Consider the following 21,332-nt stretch of genomic DNA (forward strand, 5'->3'; position numbering starts at 1 on the left):
TGACCTGCAATTCTTGTGTAATCCCGAGAAATTGCGAGAATACAGCAGGTTAAATAAAAGTAGGCTGTCTTAGAAAAATTAGAAAGTCATAAGTACTAATTATATATAGCTTGACTGATACTGGAGTTTTGAGGCTGGCACTAATAAAGATATTTAAGAGTTACAAAAATAAAAATACTTTTTTTCTTTTTTAAGCCAGATATCAAATGCGGTACCACAATAACAAAGAATATACCAAAGGGTAAGACACTCTCTCACATCAGCCATGGATGGACATTTGCTATGGGACGCATTACACTACATAGATGTTAAGGAATTACAGGTTATTTTGAATTTGCTCAAACTGGGCTTTGTGAAAAAAGTGACGCAGACAGGAGCAATTTCCATTTAGATCCGTCCAAAACTATATATTGCAAAGTATCGCCCACTGGTATCCAAGAAAGATTTAAATCTTGCCGTTTGTTCTGAGGTCTCTGGCTCAAAACCACCGATATCTACACCGTTCTACCTCTCCCCCACAAACGAAACCTACCACAAAACTGCAATCACATAACCGTAGAAGCAGGGAGGAAATTGTGCTACAAAGAGAAAACACCCACTCCAGGAGGCTCTCTGACCTCCGAATGACATCAACCAGATGTTGTACAGCTGAGGGTGATGGAAGAGCGGGGACGTTGGGAGCAATTAAGGGAGCTCCACATCCGCAGACAGCGAGCTGACATTACTGCATAACCTTCATCAAGAGACGGGGCAAGTTCGTACTCAACCAACTCCCACTGATATCACAGCATACAGAGAAATTATTACATACACGTGGAACTGTATGCAGTAGACAGACATTTGTGTTGTCTTTAACTTAGAAAGGACAATGATGATAACTTGAAATTCAACATTCTTTTTTTCAGCACCTCGATTGGACATCCTGTGATGGTGCACGTTTTTTGTTTTTTTTAAGTAATTGCAAGGCTGGCATCTTCCATTTTTAGTCACCTCATTTGTACGTTTGTCGTCATTTGTCAGCTGAGAGTTTGTGAACAGATGTTTACATATCTTTTGCTTTTGTTAAATATCGCGGTCCCCCCATTTACTACATTTCATTTTACAATTTTTTCCGATTCTGCGTTTATCAACAGAGGCCTGCAAGAAAAGCTAAGTTTTCTTCAAGAGCTCAAAGTAGCATTGGGTCATTAATTGATGTACAAACTGTCATTTTGTGTGTGAAGTTTTCCTTAATAATGACAATGTGACATGCATGTTATGTTGGACTTTCTGTCCAGCTCAAAGATGCCGGAATACTTTCCCTCCCGAGACTTGTCTCTAAAACGGATGAGCAGCAATATTTAAATATCACTAATGGAACACATATTGAAAATGTATCTAGTTTGGGGTGCACGTTTGACGGTTTTCTGCCCCTACTTTTTAAATGCATTGATGAGGACAACATAAATGGGAGATAAATGGTGTGCAGCAGACAGGAGTGGGCTGGGTTTGACTGTCTGAAGATCCCAGAGTGGGAGCTGAAATAAACTGAGATGAGCCAAGCCAAACTGAGCGGAGGCGTAACGGTTATCTGTCCCTGACTGAGCCCACAACAGAACTTCATCACGGCTGAACAGGAGGAGAAATAACTAAACAGCAGCTGTCTGGAGGAGAGCGAAGACCTGTAACCCAATCACCGGGACACTCTCTCCTGCGCTCCCTGTGGTCATATATTAAAAAGGTCTGTATTCCAACACTTTGTTTTTCACGTGAATTTTCTCGTGTCTAATTTATTTATTTTTGTGTGGAGGAGGTATTGTTGTCTCAGTGGATTTATGCTTCTATTTCAAGAAAATGATTACATCTTTTAGGAGGTCACTTTTTTTGCGTGGCTGCACATGTAAAATCGAATATTAAATTACATTTAAATGAACGAATGATCTCCTGCAGGGGTGTCAAACTCAAATACACAGTGGGCCGAAATAAAGAAATTGATACAAGTCAAGAGCCAGATGGGTTCAACGTTTATTGAAAACTTATTGAAAGAACCTTAGTGCACATATTGAACCTGGAACTAACAAAGCCTATAGAGTATTGCCTATAAAACAACATTAATTATGAAATAAAAATTATAAATACATAAATAAATAAAAATAAAAGTAATAAAATCAGTTTCATTAATTGCTAATAGCTCTATCTGCAGTTTGTCCAGAGTAATTTCAAGTGAAAACATTTTCTACAGGCAAACAACAGCCACAAATAATTTACTTCAAAATTAAATGTCCTGTAGTAGCAAGAGAAAAAAAATGCAAAAATGGAACTACATTAAAAACTGCATCAAAGCACCGTTTGCTGCTCTGTGATGCTCACTGGTCTGAGCCAGACACTTGGTGTCTCATCTTGGATACAAGTTCATCAATGTCTGGGGTCAGGCTCTGAGCTGAGGAAATCCTCAGGATTGAGTGAAGGTGATCATCAGTAAGACGAGTCCTGTGTGAAGTTTTGTTTATCTTCATCAAAGAGAACAGTTGTTCACACAAGTATGTGCTGCCAAACATAGAGAGCGTTTGAGCAGCCTGGGAGCGCAGCTGGGGCATTGTGTCGGGGATGAAACGTGGAAACTCTGCAGCGCCCACAGACTCATATTTTGCCTTCAGTGTGTCACTACATTGGAGCTCAATCAGCTCCAATTGGAGATTTGATAGTGCGTTTTCCACGTCAGCTGCAAATGGATTACTGAGCAGTTCAAACCTGCTTTTTTAGGCTTCAAAATCAGCACCAAGTATGCCGAGTTTTTCAGCAAACTGTGTAGTTGGGAAGGCAGCGACCTGCTCTTTCATTGTTTGGCAGTGTGGGAAATGGCTCAAGTTTTCCTGCAGCATCTGCGTCTCCCACAGGCGCAGCTTGGTTTTAAAAGCCCTCACTGTAGCGTACATGTCAGTAATGACATGGCTCCACCCCTGAAGCTGCAGGTTGAGCGCATTCAGGTGGCTTGTGATGTCACACAAAAACATTTTATTTCAAAGCTCTGTTGTGCCTTTCCCTTTGCTTTCCATGAACTCACAGATCTCCTCACGCAACTGGAAAAATCTTTCCAGCACCTTTCCCTGGCTTAGCCATCGCACCTCTGTGTGATAGGGCAAGTCACTATATTCTGTACTTAACTCCTCCAGAAAAGACTTGAACTGGCGGTGATTTAAACCTTTGGCTCTGATTAGAAGTTAACCGCTAATGTTATGATGCTCATCACATGTTCCATTTTCAAGGCTTTGCCACACAACGACTCCTGGTGTATGATGCAGTGATAAGCTGTCAACTCACTTGTGACGTTTTCCTCCTTCATCTTTTCTCGGATCCTCCCCACCAATCCACTCTTTTGACCGCACATTGCAGGCGCTCCATCTGTTGTCAGTCCCACAAGTTTATCCCACGGCAGCCCCATTTTATCTACACATCTGGACACCTCTTCAAAGAGATCTTTCCCCGTAGTTCTGCCATGCATTGGGTGTAATCCCCAAAACTCTTCTGTTACGCACAGGCTTGAGTCCACTCCACGGATGAAAATTGACAGCTGGGCAGTATCAGAAGTGTCGGTGCTCTCATCCGCAGCAAGGGAGTATGCAATGAAATCTTTTCCCTTTCCCACAAGCTGTTGTTGGAGATTGGCAGCAAGGTGATGCACACGGTCAACAACGGTGTTTCGGCTTAGGCTCACATTTAAAAATGCTTGCCTTTTTTCTGGGCACACGGCGTCGCAAACTTTAAATCATGCAGTTTTTGACAAATTCCCCCTCAGTAAAGGGCCGGTTTGATTTTGCAACCTCTGCTGCCACAATAAAACTGGCCTTAACGGCAGCCTCGGTTTGTGATTTGGCTTTAGTGAACATAGCCTTTTGTGACACCAGACTTCTTTTTAACTCCTCTACCTTCTGTAGCCTTTGTGACGTGTCCAGATGCTTGTATCTGTCTTGGTGCTTCGTTTCATAGTGTCTTCTTATGTTGTATTCTTTCATTACAGCCACACTGTCCCCACACAGAAGACACACAGCTTTGCCCTTTGAATCCGCGAACATATACTGTGCCACGGACAGTGCATTGTGGGATTTGTAGTATTATGGTGGTGCGTGCGATATACCGGCGGGCCAGCTCTAATAGTAAATAGATTTTATCATGCGGGCCAAAGATAATTAATTCACGGGCCGGATGTGGCCCGCGGGCCTTGAGTTTGACACATGTGATCTACTGCGATATTGATGTTTGAAAAACATGTGCTCCGTTCATAGAAAAGTCACGTGCTTCCTACACTAACAGCCAGCTTGGGTTCCCTAAAAATTACTTTAATGAATTATCGTGATTCCAATATTGATCAAAACAATCACTATGATTGAGGTTAATAATAATCCAGGTTTGTTTAAACGGTGTAAAGAAACATGTCGTTTTCTATAAACCCATATTAGTAGACTTTTATTCTACGATCTTTATTGACCCCTCTGTTTTATGTCTAAAACTCAATTTAATCAGTTTGTTTTTATTCACTGCTTTGCCATATGTTCCATTCTTAACATAAAGACTTGAAAACACAATATCCATGATCAAACATGTCATTCTCAATGTGATAGGATAGATTGGTGCTTTGGGGAGAGGACATGAGAACAACGAGAGATGACCCCCTTTTAATATGTTAATATTCATTCAGCTAGTACACTAAAAAATAATATGCATCACTCAACTGTAAAGCAGCCTCTACAACCGGGACTTTAAACCAAGAGGGAATTTTTATATTAGACCGTATCAAGTGCTTACTGATCTGACCAAGAACAGACGGAGCTGAAAAGGTTTGTCTCTTGCAGCACAACATGAATTACTTCAACCGTATTGCTACGACGATACCGAGAGTCATACTACCGGTGCTCTGTGTACACGTTGGTGCAATGCCCTCCCCTGTGGTCCTGATGCCAGGCCAGCCACGAGTATTTGTGACCTCACCTCACCGTTAATCACGTTTCACCTGCACACCCGACTTCACAGGACCATCACGGGGGGAAAGCAAGGGAGATGGGCCGGAGGAGTCTTCACGCTTTTTATTTGGAAACCCTAACCATCACCGGTAATTGCCCAAAATAACTCTAATCGTAATTGACGGTCTGGCTTTCTACTTTGTCTGCACAAACTTTCCAGGACGACGGGGGCTACGGCAACTCTGTTAAAAGTCTGGACGCAGAAGCACACACGCTCTATATCCATCAGAGTGGGACATAATGTCTGTCCTCCTTTTGTCCTTTGTGCTATCCTGCTATCTTTGTTGGGTCCTCTGTGTGCCCGTGCATTTGCGCGCCCGTGCATTAGCGCATGTGTGCGATGATGATGATGTAGCCGGCCATTAAGCCAGTCAGAGAAGAGGATAGTGCTCCTGAGGGGGAAAAGTGGTGATTTCTGGCAGCTGTCTTGGCATTGACAAGCTTGACGTGTTCCTCATTCTGACATCACGCACGTCCTCAGCATATCTGGACGTTGCTTTTGCTCTCTGTTGTTAAACTCTAAATTGTGAATATCTGCGATGGTGTGTTTTTCATTTGGCGGGGATCAGAATGAAGTGCAAATGGTCTTTGGTTTGTTTTCCAAACGCAGTTTTTTGAAGTTCCCCTCCAGTCAACAAAAAGCAGCCTCAAGACTAGTTTGGGGCAAACCATTTCTAATTTGAAATTAAATTTAAGTGGCAGCACACCACCAGAATATACACACTTAATACAAACTTAATGCAAGGCTGGGATTGTACAATAATTATTTTTCTTTTTCTGTTCGTGCACTCAGTGATGGTTTAGACAAAAAAAAATGTAAAAAAAATGTTTCCTTCTTTTTTTTTCGATTTGTGTTCCGGGTCGAAAGGGGGGTCTGCACAGTACCTGGCTCGGGGCCGGCTCCGGTGGCCAGGGCGGGCATGGCTCCTGCCGGCTGCTTCCCGGTTCCCCTCAGGCTGTGGAAAATGGCAGTGGGGCGTCAGGCCGTTGGGCTCCTCGGCAGCTCTCCCCGGGGACCGGCTGAATATGAGCACAGGCTTTATGCCATGGAACCCTGCGAGAGAACAGCATTTTAGAGCCCACTTGTGAGATGGCCGAGCGGCCGCATGCACGTGTGTGTCAGACACTGACGGACACTGTGTTCTGTGTTATGGGATCGGAATACCTGCCATACGAGCAAACACATGCACTTGTGTGTAGGCAAGCCAGCTATCAACAGCGAATGACTCACTCAACGATGTGTGTGTGTTCATGCGTGTGTGTTGACAGTACGCTTACAGTTGACTCTGGGTGTTTACAACCCAACACTTTTTTTTCCTAAGCTGCTGAACATCCTGTTTTGTACACGAGCCAGCGTGTGACACACACACACACACACACACACACACACACACACACACACGGTCCAGCGGAAAACAAAAGGAAACTTTATCCGCTGACGGGAAAGTAAGCAGGTGAACAGACCTGTGAAAAAAACGGGCATGTAAAAGCATTGCTTCGTAAAGAATGGTGCTCAACTGGAAAGCCAGATAGAGCGAGGACAGGAATAGAGCATATGTAGAATATGGATAAAAAGCCTGTGGCTCATTTAAATCCCCCCCACTGCGGTGGATTAACATGTGCGGACACACGTAGTGGCGTACAATGAACTCCTGAACTACAACAAGAGGAGAGCGACTGGTAATTAGGATGAGACAGCAGAGCAGATCTGAGTCCAGACTAGGAGTCAGACTGGAGGTCAGGAAACTAGAAGGTGGAGAAGAAGCTGAAATCCACCCTTCCCAGGGCTTGACTCTGTCACGTCTTGGTAAGTATTGAGCAGCATTGAGAATTTAAAATTAACATGTTGGCAACCAAAGAGTATGTAAACAAGTGAAATCGGGATAAATCGATCATTGTGCCGCGTTGCAATGGCGCTCTCCTTTGGTCTTCAAGGGACGTACGCTCGTTGGAACTATCCGCGGCGCTGGCTGACCCAGGAGAACTTCCTCCGCCGTAGAGCGTCGCAATTGTCTCTAGGTCGATTCGGAAAGGCCCAGGGCGAATGTGCCGCTTTTTAACAAAAGTGACGGATCTCCCTGCTCCCGCCCCTACTGTCCAAACGGGGCCAATTGTCTTCATTGCGGCCATGTCGGAGCCTACCTGGCCCGTCTTGAAACATCGACCTCTGCTAGTTTAAGACACTTTGTTGGTGTGACTTTTCATCACCATTCATATTAGGGGTGGGAATCTCTAAGCCCCTCAGGATTCGATTCAGAGGACTATGATTCGATTATTAGATGATTATCGATTCATCTTGACATTTCTTTTTTCTTGGAATTTTTCTAGAGATGATTTATTGTTTCTCACTGAATTTCTGCTCTTTTTTTCCAATACAGCCCATTTGCCACAATAGAGCAGTCCTTCTTCCCAATGAACAGGACATTTGTCACAGCCACTTCCACCAGAAATCTCAGCAGGCCCAGCTAAGTCCTTCCACCAGCGCGAGTGCTTTATCTGAAACAGGGGGAATAGAAAACAATTAGGTCTGAGCCTTTCGGTTCTGTACAACACGCAGCTTAATATGTCAGCTCCCATGTGCTGTGGCCCAGTCAAGCTCAGTTACCAAGACTGTGCGGCCTTGGGGTCCTGTTAGATGGTCACTCCCCCGGAAGAAAATGCTTGTCACCAGCAGTGAGATAAGCCACATTCTGGCTCTGGGTGGGCACAGAGTCACAGTGGGCTACGGCTAAACTGCTTGGCTGCAGACGGGAGACGCCAAGACACCTGCGCCCTTTCCAGCGCCTTGGAACCCCTCTCATCAATGGGCTAATGCCATTGGCCACACAAACTTGAAGTTTGAAATGCGGACTGACTATTTCCTGGCATTTTGTTTTCCCCGCATGTGCGTACAAACACACGCAGAGGTCGAGGCTCAAACTTGCCAAGACTGCAGCCCACGTAGCGCAACCACGCCTGTCTGACACACGGTGATGTGAACTCACCTCTGGGCCCGGCAGACCCCAGGTGGAGCCTTGTGGAAAAAGTATCTAGACCAGGGATGTCAAACTCCTTTTCACATCAGCATCATGGCTGCCCTCAAAGGGCCGGTTGTAACTGTAACACTCCCAAGCATATTGTTAAATAACTGTCTTTGCATTTGATTATTGTTTATTAAAGTGTAAAAATATTGTACATGTATTTATATAAATGTACAAATATGTATAAGCAAATGTCTCTAATATTATAACATCAATCCATTTGATTTAATTATATTTATTATAACTCACATTACTGTATCAAAGATCTAACGCACATTATTACATTAACTTTGTTCAAAGCTTTTTTGTCACAGTTGAGAAGGACATAACTCTGGTCCAACAAATAATTGTGAGCTGCTAAGAACATGTGTGACAGATGTGGTCTGGGGCAGTGGTTCTCCAGTGGCTTTTTAATACAAAGTAAATGCACAGACGCATATGTGATTAACGCGTCATTTCCGCCATTTTTTAACTCGGACGAAAAAAGGGTGTGAGGCTGTGACGTTAAAGCCAATCAGCAGTGAGATGCTCCTCCTGACATCACAGCCGTCATCCAGACACAGTTCCTGGAGAAGCTGTGTGCGGCTACGGATAATATTATATAATATATCATATTAATATTATGAACCCAGAAATGAGGGTTGTGGGACTCTCTCAACAAAGCACAAGTACAAAGCAGAAATCATGATTATTTCTTCCATGGTGGACGGTGGTAATGAACCGTTTCCTTGGAACAGACGTCAATCCGTTGCAGAAAAAATTACCTTAAAAATAAAAGCACAGTATTTTTTTCCTTACATTTTTTGAAAGAAAAAAGGTGACCATATGTCTTTCAAGCCGTCGCGGGCCACATAAAATGACGGTATTGTCAAGACAATACGATCCAGAAGATGCCTGAGTGAGCAGGTAAGCAAGCCATTAAAGAGCGCATAAAAATGTTTTGTCTGGATTGAGACATTCAAAATATGGTGCATTCATCAAACAGCACTTCAAAAAAGGATTGATTTTCCACCGAGAGGAGATCTGGGACCCCGCTACTCTGTCACGCCAGGGCCAATTTGTAGGCCAGATTTATCAGTCGTTTGCATGAGCACAAAGTGAAAACGGGAAACCTGGTGAAATCGGAGTTTGGTTCTGTTCAGCTCTTCGTATACTTAAATAAAATAGGTTAAGGGGACCAGCAGAGAAGGGCAACGGCGCCTCGAGCAGTGACCACAAAATCTCTCCAGCAGGCCGATTTGAACAGGGGACCGAACCTAACAGCCAGTGCACTTGTGCCAAGAGAACTGACCCATGCTAAATCAGTTCAGTGTTTCACAGAGCACGGTTTTGTCATAAGGCTTTGTGATTGGAATGACAGACGTAAGGAAAGACAAGGGACATGAATTCTCTTTAGGTATGCCGCGCTGTAATATCAGTCGTTCGGTCTTTGGTTCCATCCAAAGGGGAATGACCACATATTCCCCAATCTGACAAGGGATCCATCTTTCCATCTGAGGAGCTTTCTTAGGGCCAAGAAGCATGTGCCAGAGTCGGGAACACCTGGGACTTTTTAAGAGGGCCCAAAAGGATCATAATAGACAGGCTTGAAGAAACATTCCCCACTGTCAGAATGCTCTAACCATGTCTGTTCAGATCACACAATATCAGATGGTCATCGGGGGAGAAAAGAGACACCATGTGGAACAAGAGCTGGGGCTTGCTTAATTGTATCCTCAGCCGCTGTGAAGTCTGACATCTTCAAATGGTTCTGCCACCATCTAGTGGGAACCTTCACTACTGCAGGGAGTCTTGACCCTGAAATAATCCAGCTGTGACAGGACCTCCAGCCCCTCTCCCTAGCAAAAGACACGCATGTATGGATGTCGGGAAACGCTATCTGTGTCTACTTAATCTTGTTCCGAGTGTGAAATTAGAGGTTGAATTTGTATTTATAGAGAAAATAGCCCGGGGTGATGGATGGATAGGTAGAAGGATGGACACAGGGAGGTTCGGAAGACTGTTATTCTTCCTCTCTTTTCAAAAACAAGCCTGTCTGTCCAGCTGGGAGAGTTAGGGGTGGAGCCGCCCAACTCTCAGCTGGATGTTGATGAAGTTAGTGACGGGAATAACAGAGCCAGGAGGTGAGATGACTGACTGGGAGACCTGACACTTCTGAAGGCCTTCACACAGTCTGCCGGGAGGGGATGGTTCCGCACTCATGCTGCCTCTATCTTGCCCCCATGCAGGAAGGGCTACAACAGGACACGGCAGAGGTCAAGTCTGCCATTCAGCACCACTGAAACCTCCCCGGGGTGCTGTTGGAGTGTTGGGTTTTTCTGTCCTGGATTGTCCCACACAAAGTGACAGGAAGGCCAGCTACTGGCCAGGGTTTTTACTGGGCCACCGTGAACGACACTGATCCCCTTCAACGCATGACAGATGCCCATCCAACGCCACCCCTGTCACACCTGCTCTGGTTACAGCACAAAGGGCCACTTAGCTCCAAAGTGAGCAACCAGCTTCGATGTCTGCTGCTCCGCTCCAATCCGCCGAGTTTATCTGCACTGGGTCCTTGCTAAGACGACAGATCTATTTGGCAGTCCTGCTCAGGTTCCTAATTCTGTACCGTCTGTTTAAACATTGTGAGGCTTTGGTTCTGCATTTATCTTTGTCTTTCATTAAGGAGATCCGGTTTTATTGTCCAATGTGCTGTTGCCTTCATGAATCTCTCCAATACCGATCGGTCGCGGGAATCTACTTCATCCTCCCCAATCTGTCAGAAGTCAAGTTTTGTTGAGGGGCCTTATTTAGTTTTTTTTTAACAAATGAAACCAAAGTAAGCATCCATACAAGAACTTATACAAGAAACAATATAGCAAGATTTTGATAAAATGAGAAAGTATGCGATCAAAGAATAAGCACAATTTACAAACACCGACTAGGTATTCCACATCTTTTGGTACCGATAGAATAAACCATCTACAGGGCAACAATCTAATATGACAATGTATTTCCATATCAAAATTAAATATATCAAGATAACATTAAAACACGATTACGTTGTTTAAATCTATAAAAGCAAGCACATTCCAAATCAAATCTTTCAGAAAATCTGATTATTTTCCACTAAAGTTCTTCATTGAATGAGAAAATATTCAGTACCTTTTATTTGTCAACTATTCATTTCACACAAGACTATCCAAGACCACATGGCAATTTCATAAAGACTAATTACCAGAAATTGTGATGTATATTGTTATCGAGATACAAAATGACGTACATCCCGACAGAAGCCATATTGCCCAACCCTACAAAGCAAAAGGACATATTTTGGATACACTCCACCAGCTGCACTTTGACAAAATAATATCACCTAAATCCACTCTTGAAGACCCATCCTTTCCTTTGAGCCCATGCCTAAAACGTCATACTCCTGCATCCAAGGCTACAGGCGACGTGTATTCAACAGCTGAATGCTGAAGGTTACACTATCTTGCTTTTGCATGTTCTTGTGTGCTCACACAAAGGGTCAACCAAAGCAGCCGAGAGCACACGTAACAGGCTTCGAAATATTTGTGCCGCGATGCTGTTGAGAGAGAGCCCGATGTGACCGAGACCAAAGAGGAGAGGTGTGCTACCATGTAGTTTATCTTTTTATGGAAAACTCTGTTCTTTTACTTCAGGACCCTTTGGTGAGCTTCAGCTTTGGGGTATTGGTATGGGGTAGCTTTGAAGACAGATTGGATGTAAAATCAATTTGTATTACATCATAATGGCTTTAAGGAACCGCAAAATGCTAAGTCAGACAGACAGAAGTAGATAGAGTTACAGCCACACGCACACAACCATACATGACACAAACGTAAGAGTGTAATTGCAGTGTATCCAACTGTGGTAGCGGCGAACATTCATTTACACACAGGCACATGGTGGAACTACATTTCAATGGGCTGTGCATAATTGCAGTGTATTAAACCGTGGTACAGGGGAATGTTCATCCGCATGACATTTTGAAACTGAAAGACCGTTACAAGAAAGAAAAGAAAAAGAACATAATAAATCCCTCCTGATGCCAGCTTTTCCGTTTCTTCCATGGAAAAACAGTCAAATAATGTCTTTCTCCTTCCATCAGTGCAGCGCTGCGTCAATTCCTATTAAGCATAAGGCGCGTGATGCTGGTGGGACGGGGCTGCGTTTTCCAGGCGCGTGCCATACGACTTCTCGTTAATAGTCGTTGGCTTTACGAGGGATCGGGGCTGCTTAAATTAAGGCTCTGCGGTACCTGGCACACCCGATGTTCCTGGAATGACTGGCGTAGGAGGAGGAGCGGTAATAACGATGAGCCATATAGAGTATTCATACAACTACACAACAATTTAAAAACCATATGGAAATAAATTAGGGGGAGCAAATGTGGTTTGAGGTTGACAGAGAAAATGGGAAAAGTCAGCTCTCTTCTCTCGGTCTCAGGTAGGACTTTTATTGACATCTCTGGATCAGAAGTATGCCACGTGTGGCTCATAAGCATCCAGCCTTTCCACATAAAATACAGCCGCTCATGTGTCCACATGTGTGTTGTTAGCACACGCAGATACGGATCTGTGTTCAGGTCAACCCGTCCTTCCAGACGCATGAAGTCATTCTCAACCATTTCAGACGCCGCAAAACGCAACTGCCTGGAACAGTAAAAAAAGAAAGAAAAGAAAACAGAGAGAGGGATCCGCGTAATTTACAAGAGAAATGAAACGAAATTTCAGGAACTCAGGTCTCTATGGAAGAATATGAGTCAGGATTACTCAGAGAAAATCAAAAGGTGACCAACTGAGAGTCTCTAATGTAGTAGATATTTATTGCAGAATACCACAATGAATGTCTGGTGGATGTGTCAAACTGGCTTTAAGGCTTCACACCTGTTCCACACATGGAACATAAAATGTAGAAAATTATCACAATTCAAAGCAACAAACAATAAAACAGAAAAAAGGGTCAAAGGAACGTTGTCCTTACAATATTCCGGTCACCACAGAAACACCTGTTCCCAAATAGTAAAGACGTTGGATGGATTTAAGAGATCTGATCTGATCCAACAAAGAAGAAGCTATACCATAGTTGTTATACTATAAAAATGGGGGGAAAGAGCTGTAGGGGAGGGAGGGGAGACTTACCGGGACACTTTCTTCCTGCAACACAAACAGCAGTTTCGCACACAGCAGCAGATACTGCCACTACACGATTGCAGCACGCACTAACTAAAGCCTCCCATGCAGGAAGCCACCCACACACCAGGTGTATTGGCCCAACCTGAACAGACCTGAAACTCCAGTTTAATTTCCTGCCTCAGTGTTCACGGGGGCTCCACCCTTCTTTCTTTTCTTTTTTTGACCTCACAATACAATTTGATTGTGCACAGAAAGAAAAGAGAGAACAGACAAAAGAAGAGTATTTTTTATAATTGTTCCAATTGTTTAGGACGTTACTTCGTTTTAAACCAGGTCTAAACACAAATGAAAGACTGTTTGACAAGACATGATTTCCACCTGTGATGGATCTTGATGCCATTTCTGATCATATCATACAACAATAAACATGTTGCACAGAACCTAAATGGATTCCTTACTTATCTTATTAGTTTTACGAAATAGCACTCAAAGCACCGACCACCCTGCACAGTGCAGTCTCCTTTATACATGCAATGACAACAGGTGGCCACTAGATGGAGCAACCGGCTCACTAAATATCTCCAGACCACACATTGTGTGGAGAAAAGAAAATGACTTAAACAATTGTGGAAAGTTGCAGGCCTGTAATTCTGCATGCTTGCTGGTGTGCGTTTATGTGCCGGACTGTGAAGTGTGTCTCTGTCCTCAACATGACCTCAGATGTGCCTCAGGGTGTCAGTAAAGATGGGCACCAGTAATCTCATCCCACTGACCCATTGATTACTAAAAGAAAGGAGGGGCCCCATAGGTAAACACACACACACACACACACACACACAAGCAAGCAACACCTGGGTTTTTCCTGCAAAGACAAGACATAATGTCTGCTGTAAAAGGTCCATGGAACTGGCAATAATGGTACTAATAGATTGTTACTCTGTTTTAAACCAAACAATTACAACAGTTCAAAACTGTAAATTACATGTCCACCTCCCAGATTACCACACACTGTGTCACCGTGGGCTCTGAAAATAATTAATGCATAATGGACAAAATAAATAATAAAAATCACTAGTTGCAGAGCCACAATGTCGTCCCAACACCTCGTCCTCCTCTTTGCCCTCCTCCCATCCCTGCCCCTCTGGTTCCCATGCACACACACACACACACACACACACACACACAGCAGCTCTTTGTCCCTTTCTGACCCATTAACAAGCGAGACCACAGTCGCTATCAGTCGGCGCTCACACATTCCACATGGTCTCTGTCCTTCTCTCTCTCACTCCCACACACACACACACACACGCACACACACACATAATTTGTTAATGACCAATTCTATTAATCCTAGACATGAAATGGCCAAATTAATTATCCCGTAACAGATGGACAGAAAGAAAAAAGGACGGATGGACTGGGGGTTTTGGTGGTGCCGAGGGACAAAACACACTTTACTTAATAAAAAATAAAAAAATCATTGTTACAAGTGCTTTACTGCTCTACTTTAAGCCCTGTGTCTGAAATTGTATTTATTTATAAGGAAGGAGAGGCCGGCGCATTAATCCTCGATACAAACAGTATATGTACTTCGCCTTGCGCGGATATTAATTAGATGACGACGCCAGTGTAGTTGGTAACCTACATCCTCACCAGATATCCCTGCAAGCCAATTGCTCCACCTGGATCGCTAGCAGGAAGTGCTCCCAGGTGAGACAGCTGGTTTGACGGACGGACAGATGGTGAGAAGGGATATAAAACGGATAAGGAAGCGATGAAACAGACGCAGAGGCCAACGGAATGGTGCCGGGTCTACGCACGCCTGTTGGTGTGTGTGTGCGTGTGTGTGTGCGTTTACAAGACGCGTTAACAGGGCACAGCGGGAAAGTGGAAGTGAGCCCCATTAATGGATGCATAATTGATAAGAGGCGATCATAGGATGGAGGGGGGTGAGAGAGAGAAAGAGAGAGAGAGAGAATGAGAAAGGATGAGAGATACGATCATTTAAGGTTGGGAAAAGTTGATAAAAGAGAGAGAGAAAAAAAAAAAGGTGGAGCACTTACACTTAGACTGAGAATGCATGGCCCACATCTGGACAAAAATAACTTTATTTTAGCGTTCCCTCCCTCTGCCAGCTAAAGAAAAAGAATCCCTCATAGTATCAACAAGCATTTGAGTCCCATGCAGCCGGCCAGAGTAGACATGGCTATCCCATCAGCTCATATTAGCTTGCAGCAGATACAGCTTTATGTTGTCCAGGAATGCCTAAAAGGGGGCGCCCCAGTAGATTACCAGGAAAGAGAGTGTAGCTTTAAGGCCAAGTCCTTGCTGTCTACCCCTAGCTTTCCTGTGTGTCTCTCTCTCTCTATCAAAATAAAGCAGAAATGCCCAAAGAAAAAGAATCAACTAAAACAATATGTCTACAGCAATTTAGAAACACCGTTGTTAAAAAGTGTATTTTTCAATTAATTTCAATAAAATATCAATTCATATACATATCTTATCTTGGTACTAATAAAAAACAATGTGGGGACAATGGCAACAAAAAAAAAAATCACTATTTGACGTGGCTGTTTTCAAGATAGTTTAAAGCCCTTTGCCCTGAGGTCTAATAACGCGGCCCCTCATCTACTCGGCAAGTCATTCTGAAGGGTTTAATTCATTCAGGGAAAGAGTCCAATCCCAGCAAAAGCTAAAGGGGGTCAATCGGCAGCCCAGCGAGCAGGTAGCCAGCCATCTGCACCAGCTAGATTACAAAACTACCATCTATCTGCGAAAGAGCGATCTAAAAATAGGGCTTTTATTTTGTTAATCCCTTGACTGGCGGCTTTTTGGAAATGCTGCATTTTCACTTGACAGTCCTGACGCAAAAACGAATCCCAAACTATCGAGGCACGTAAACAAGCTTGATGGGACGCTGCTTCAGTAGCCACAGTAAATCAAATCAGGGTTAATTTTGGTCCCATTGCAAAAAGCTTGTGTGAAGAAAACCCCTCAGAAAGGGAGTAAACATTGTATTATAAAAGCAGGTGTCAGTCTGTTCTTACACACTGATTTTGATTCTGCATCCGTCTCCCTCCTTCTGTCTTGTGGCTCACCTGGTCACAGGTGTTTGAACAGCACCCAGGCCTTCTTTTGTCCTTTTTTGCGTTTTATTTTTTCTTTACTGCTTTTGACCACAATTACAGAAGCCACAAAGAGCCACACCCAGCGCTCACAGCAAGCACAGGTGCTCCTGCCGACTCTAAAAGACACAGGACTGAGAGGGATGGCCTGTCCTTCATCGCTTCGGCAAATAAGACACGAGCCACTGCTCCCTCTGCGACACAGAAACATCACTTGTAGCGTCTGATAATCCCGGCGCTGAGCTGCTTAACAAACAATTATTAGATGCCACCCAGCTGGTGGTGTGTGTTTGTGTGTGTGTGTGTGTGTAGCATCCTTTTTTTTTTTTAAATACCAGACTAGATTCCAGAGTGATAAATAGTCGGCCTGCAGAGATTCAAAACTGTATTTCAGATGCAGCTCAAAACGTGCATTGCTTTGCTGCTCTTAATGACCGTTTTATTTGTGCATTGAGGAAAAAGTAGGAAACGTTTGTGGTTTTCCTGTAGGGAGTGGATTTACACACAAACCAAAAAAAATCCAAAAAGCAGAATGAAATTTAGTATTTTAGCCGCACAACAGCAGCCACACAAACACAGGTCTAAATCTGCCGGGGTGACGGCGAACCACTCAATGCTCCCCTCGTCCTCAATCACGCGCCTTCACCCTCCCATATGGACAAGTGCCTCTTACAAAAGTGGTTACGAAGAGCTGGGGCAGGTTTAAATGATGTCCACGCTTGTGAATTAGGGAGTAGTTGAGAATGTTTTTGTTGACGTCGGCCCGGAAAGATTTATAAAGTACAAAAAAGGACCCAGTGTCCTCTGAGGGACTCCTACTGTTTGGTGAGAAAATGTTCTTCCGAATGGACAAAAAGGAAAAGAGACTCTGTCCTGGGGAGGACCTGGGGGGCGCTGCAACCTTTTATTGTGTGGCCGCTCAAAGCAGCTTAGAAGTCTTACCGGGCTCCGTTTTGGTTCTGTGTTCAACCTACACATGCAAAATCGGTCCTAGCATCCAGTCAACGCGCCCTGCTTTCCGTCCTCCTTCCACCCCGGCAAATAAAGCCGCCCCCACTCAGCACCCTGTTCTTCACTTGAGTGATGAAGCAAGGACCCTGGAGGTGGAGTGACCTGACCCTGACCCGCAGACAGATGGGCCGCGGCAACCAACAGCTGAACTCCACACTTCACGTAATGGGATGCTCAAGTGTATGTGAATGCAACCCACACACCTGCATAGTGAGCAGAATCACATGGCATATTCTCCCATCCAAAATCTGGTAAAGTAGTTAGCAATTTTAAGACCTTTCCGCTGCCTTTGACACAGTGAACCACCAGATCCTCATGTCCTCCCTCCAGGACCTGGGTATCTCAGGCACCGCGCTCTCACTCTTCTCATCCTACCTCACCGACCGCTCTTACCGGGTAACCAGGAGAGGATCTGTGTCTGAGCCTTGTCCTCTGACTACTGGGGTCCCTCAGGGCTCAGTCCTTGGTCCTCTTCTCTTCTCTCTGTACACCAACTCTCTCGGCTCTGTCATTCGCTCGCATGGCCTCTCCTACCACAGCTATGCTGACGACACCCAACTGATCCTTTCGTTTCCCCAATCCGCAACACAGGTAGCAGCACGAATCTCTGCCTGTCTGACCGACATCTCTCAGTGGATGTCCGCACACCACCTGAAAATTAACCCGGACAAGACTGAACTTCTCCTCCTTCCAGGAAAAGGCTCTCCCACCCACGACTTGACTATTAACTTCAACAACTCAGTGCCGGATCCTACTCTGACTGCCAGGAACCTCAGTGTGACACTCGACAGTCAACTCTCCCTGACTGCCAACATTACCGCAATAACACGCTCCTGTAGGTACATGCTGTACAACATCAGGAGAATACGACCTCTTCTCACTCAGAAGGCGGCACAGGTTCTGGTCCAGGCTCTGGTCATTTCACGGCTAGACTATTGCAACTCCCTCCTGGCAGGTTTACCTGCTAATGCCATTCGACCTCTACAGCTCATCCAGAATGCAGGTCTTCAACCTCCCGAAATTTACCCACACTACGCTCCTTCGCGACCTTCACTGGTTACCGGTGGCCGCCCGCATCCGCTTCAAAACATTGGTACTTGCGTACCGTGCTGCGAACAGATCGGGCCCGGTCTACATCCAAGACATGGTCAAACCGTACACCCCAGCCCGTTCGCTTTGCTCGGCTTCTGCCAATCAGCTTGTAGCTCCTTCACTTCGAGCTAAACACTCAACAAAATCACGACTGTTTGCTGTGCTGGCTCCTCATTGGTGGAACGAGCTTCCCATTGACATCAGGACAGCAGAAAGTCTCTACATCTTCCGTCGCAAACTAAAAACACATCTTTTTCGACTATACCTTGAATAGGGAAGGTAGAGCCGTAGTAGCACTTAAATGTCCCTTACCGATAGCACTTTGTTGTTTAGCACTTTAGTAGCACTTAAATGGCACTTACGGATAGTACTCTGTAGTTTAACGTTATTGAAGAAATTGTACTTGCTTGATTCTTGTTGTTCTAGGTTTGGACTCTTGGTTTAATGCACTTATTGTAAGTCGCTTTGGATAAAAGCGTCAGCTAAATGACATGTAATGTAATGTAATAGGGAAGGTAGAGCCGTAGTAGCACTCTAGTAGCACTTAAATGTCCCTTACCGATAGCACTTTGTTGTTTAGCACTTTAGTAGCACTTAGATGGCACTTACGGATAGTACTCTGTAGTTTAACGTTATTGAAGAAAATGTACTTGCTTGAGTCTTGTTCTTTGTTTGGACTCATGGTTTAATGCAGTTATTGTAAGTCGCTTTGGATAAAAGTGTCAGCTAAATGACATGTAATGTAATGTAAAGACCCTGTAGTACTGTGTTAGTAAGTGGTTTTCATAAAGAGGTGGAGTCATCAGATCCTTTAATACGCACACACACACACAACTACGCACCACCCGAGACCTGAGCTGGTGCTCCACATAGTAACGCAAACGATCATGCAAAACCTTTTGGACGTTTGCATGAGCTTTAATTCGATGACTGTCGCCGTTGGCAACATCACCGCCATCAATTCATAATGACATAAGTGAATGCGAGTCCAGTCTGCAGCGTAGCTGGCAAGCCAGAGCAGGAGAGAGTGTCGGCACCATCGGAGAGATTTGCACACACACACACACACACACACACACACACACACACACACACACACACAGTACATTTTTCTCTGCCTAATTACAACCAATGCGTCTCACCACTGACGGACGGCTTTTCCAGTTTGGAAGAAGTATGCACTCTTTTGCTCTCTGACCATGAGGCATTCTTCGACCAAGTACTAGCACAGTGGGGATGTCAAGTTAGATAGGACTTGATAAGACTGTGCTCAGACCCACAGGAAACAAATTTAATTTGCAGGGTGTGTTGGCCTTATTGTCTTAGTCCATTTTGACTGTTGAAACGCTGGATTGATTGTTCAGCTTTTTAATTGTGCAAACAGACTCTGTGTGTACTTGTCTTGGCGAATAGCACCTCCCAAATTACCGACACCCACAGGTCAACTTGCAGCTTGATACTGTGTGTGTGTTTTCATGGGGGTGCCAAGCCTTTCTGTCTTACCAAATCTTCTTCACTCCGATATCGCTCAGATCCTCACAGCAGCCGTTACAATGTCATTAAACGATCTGAACTGTATTTTGGGGGGGGGGGGGGGGGGGGGGGGGGCTTTAGAGTCGGGTTGCAATGATGATGATGATGATGATGCTTTGAGTCTGTATGGTTGTGTGGTTATGATTAGATGAGTGTTAAGCAGTCACTCTAGATGCTCGGGAGAGGCTTGACCTGAGCCTGTCCGAGCAAGAATAAGGGCCGACAAGATGATCCGAACACCTGATTTGGCTTCAAGACACGTTTGATTTCACACCGAAACTCGAGATCAGACAAGAGGCGTCGGTTAACACTGCGATAAAAATTAATTTCTAATCTTTTTTGGAAGCTCAGGTCACGGCATGTAAAAACAGGCCTCTGTGCAACAGGTTACAATTGCCACAAAAACATTCCGCTGCAATTTGCAGGACCCACTGAGACGCTTTAGGTTTAATGTCATGCACTTAATGCTGTGTTACTATATTAGGGCAGCAACTAATGATTTCATAATTATTTGGCAATGTTTCCCACAGTTCAAGATGATGTCATCAAATGTATGTCCAAAAGATATAATGATCTTCACATTGGAGAAGGTGTTGGAGTAGCTACTTTACAAATTATTCAAAGATGCTTTGATTACCTAAATAGTTGCAGACTTTTCCTGTTGACCGACTAATTAATCACTTGACAATCTGGCTCTTGAAGGAGTTTCTCTACTCCGGCCTACCGAGAGCTTCTCTTGTAAGCCTCTATTTTCTTACGTTTTTTTGCACCGAATTGCTCCGCTTCTGGTAATCGTGAACTCCTGAGAACGATAACAAAAGACCAGCGATGGGCAAGCTGTTGCATGCAGTTAGCTGCCGAGGCTGTGAGACACTGGGTAGAAAGACAAACCAGAGGTGTTTACACACAGATCAGCTGTGGTTGATGCATGGTAAAGCAGCTCAACTGCTTTCCGCTCCTGGGAAAGTGAGTGTGTGTTGATTTCACCTGAGGCAGGGAATGGGGAGAAGAGAACAGGATGATCCAGCAGAGAGAGAGAGAGAGAGAGAGAGAGAGAGCTCTACTCCACAATGACATGCAGCCGAGGGCAGCTCCTCCTCCTCCTCCTCCTCCTCCTCCTCTCAAGCAGAGAGCGGTATCGCTTTCCGCCGCGGCCTGCAGTCTCTATCTTGCTGCTGCTTTGTCAGTGAAATCAGAGACGCGGGGAGGCAGTTTGTTAAGCCTGGAATAAAACATCAAACTCTCCAGAAGAATCAAAATAAGTGTTTGAGCTGTCCCGGGACAACGGTTTAATGTAAAAGCGAGGCGATTAGCGGTGGGTTGAACGTCATCGTTTCCACCCTTTAAAGGCTTTAGTAGGTTAGGTTGCAAGGTCGGGGGGTTAAGTTCTGTGGGAGTGAACAACTCAAGGGG

The 21,332-nt window shown here is 44.6% G+C and overlaps 1 protein-coding gene across 4 annotated transcripts in view; it reads right to left on the reverse strand.

Moving 5' to 3' along the window:
• The window catches only part of mpp7a (membrane protein, palmitoylated 7a (MAGUK p55 subfamily member 7)), a 115,683-nt gene that overhangs the window by 85,389 nt on the left and 8,962 nt on the right, over positions 1 to 21,332 (reverse strand). For 3 of the 4 annotated variants that reach the window (XM_034560437.1, XM_034560438.1, XM_034560440.1), the window contains one exon: positions 5,883 to 6,051. In XM_034560437.1, coding sequence (XP_034416328.1) covers positions 5,883 to 5,919 — 37 coding nt within the window. In that variant the 5' untranslated portion in view covers positions 5,920 to 6,051. Of the gene's footprint in view, positions 1 to 5,882; positions 6,052 to 6,162; positions 6,209 to 21,332 lie in introns of those variants that run through there. The other variant, XM_034560439.1, reaches the window with a different exon arrangement.

Source organism: Cyclopterus lumpus, chromosome 20 (assembly GCF_009769545.1).
Source record: "Cyclopterus lumpus isolate fCycLum1 chromosome 20, fCycLum1.pri, whole genome shotgun sequence".
In the NCBI taxonomy this organism is placed as follows: Eukaryota; Metazoa; Chordata; class Actinopteri; order Perciformes; family Cyclopteridae; genus Cyclopterus; species Cyclopterus lumpus.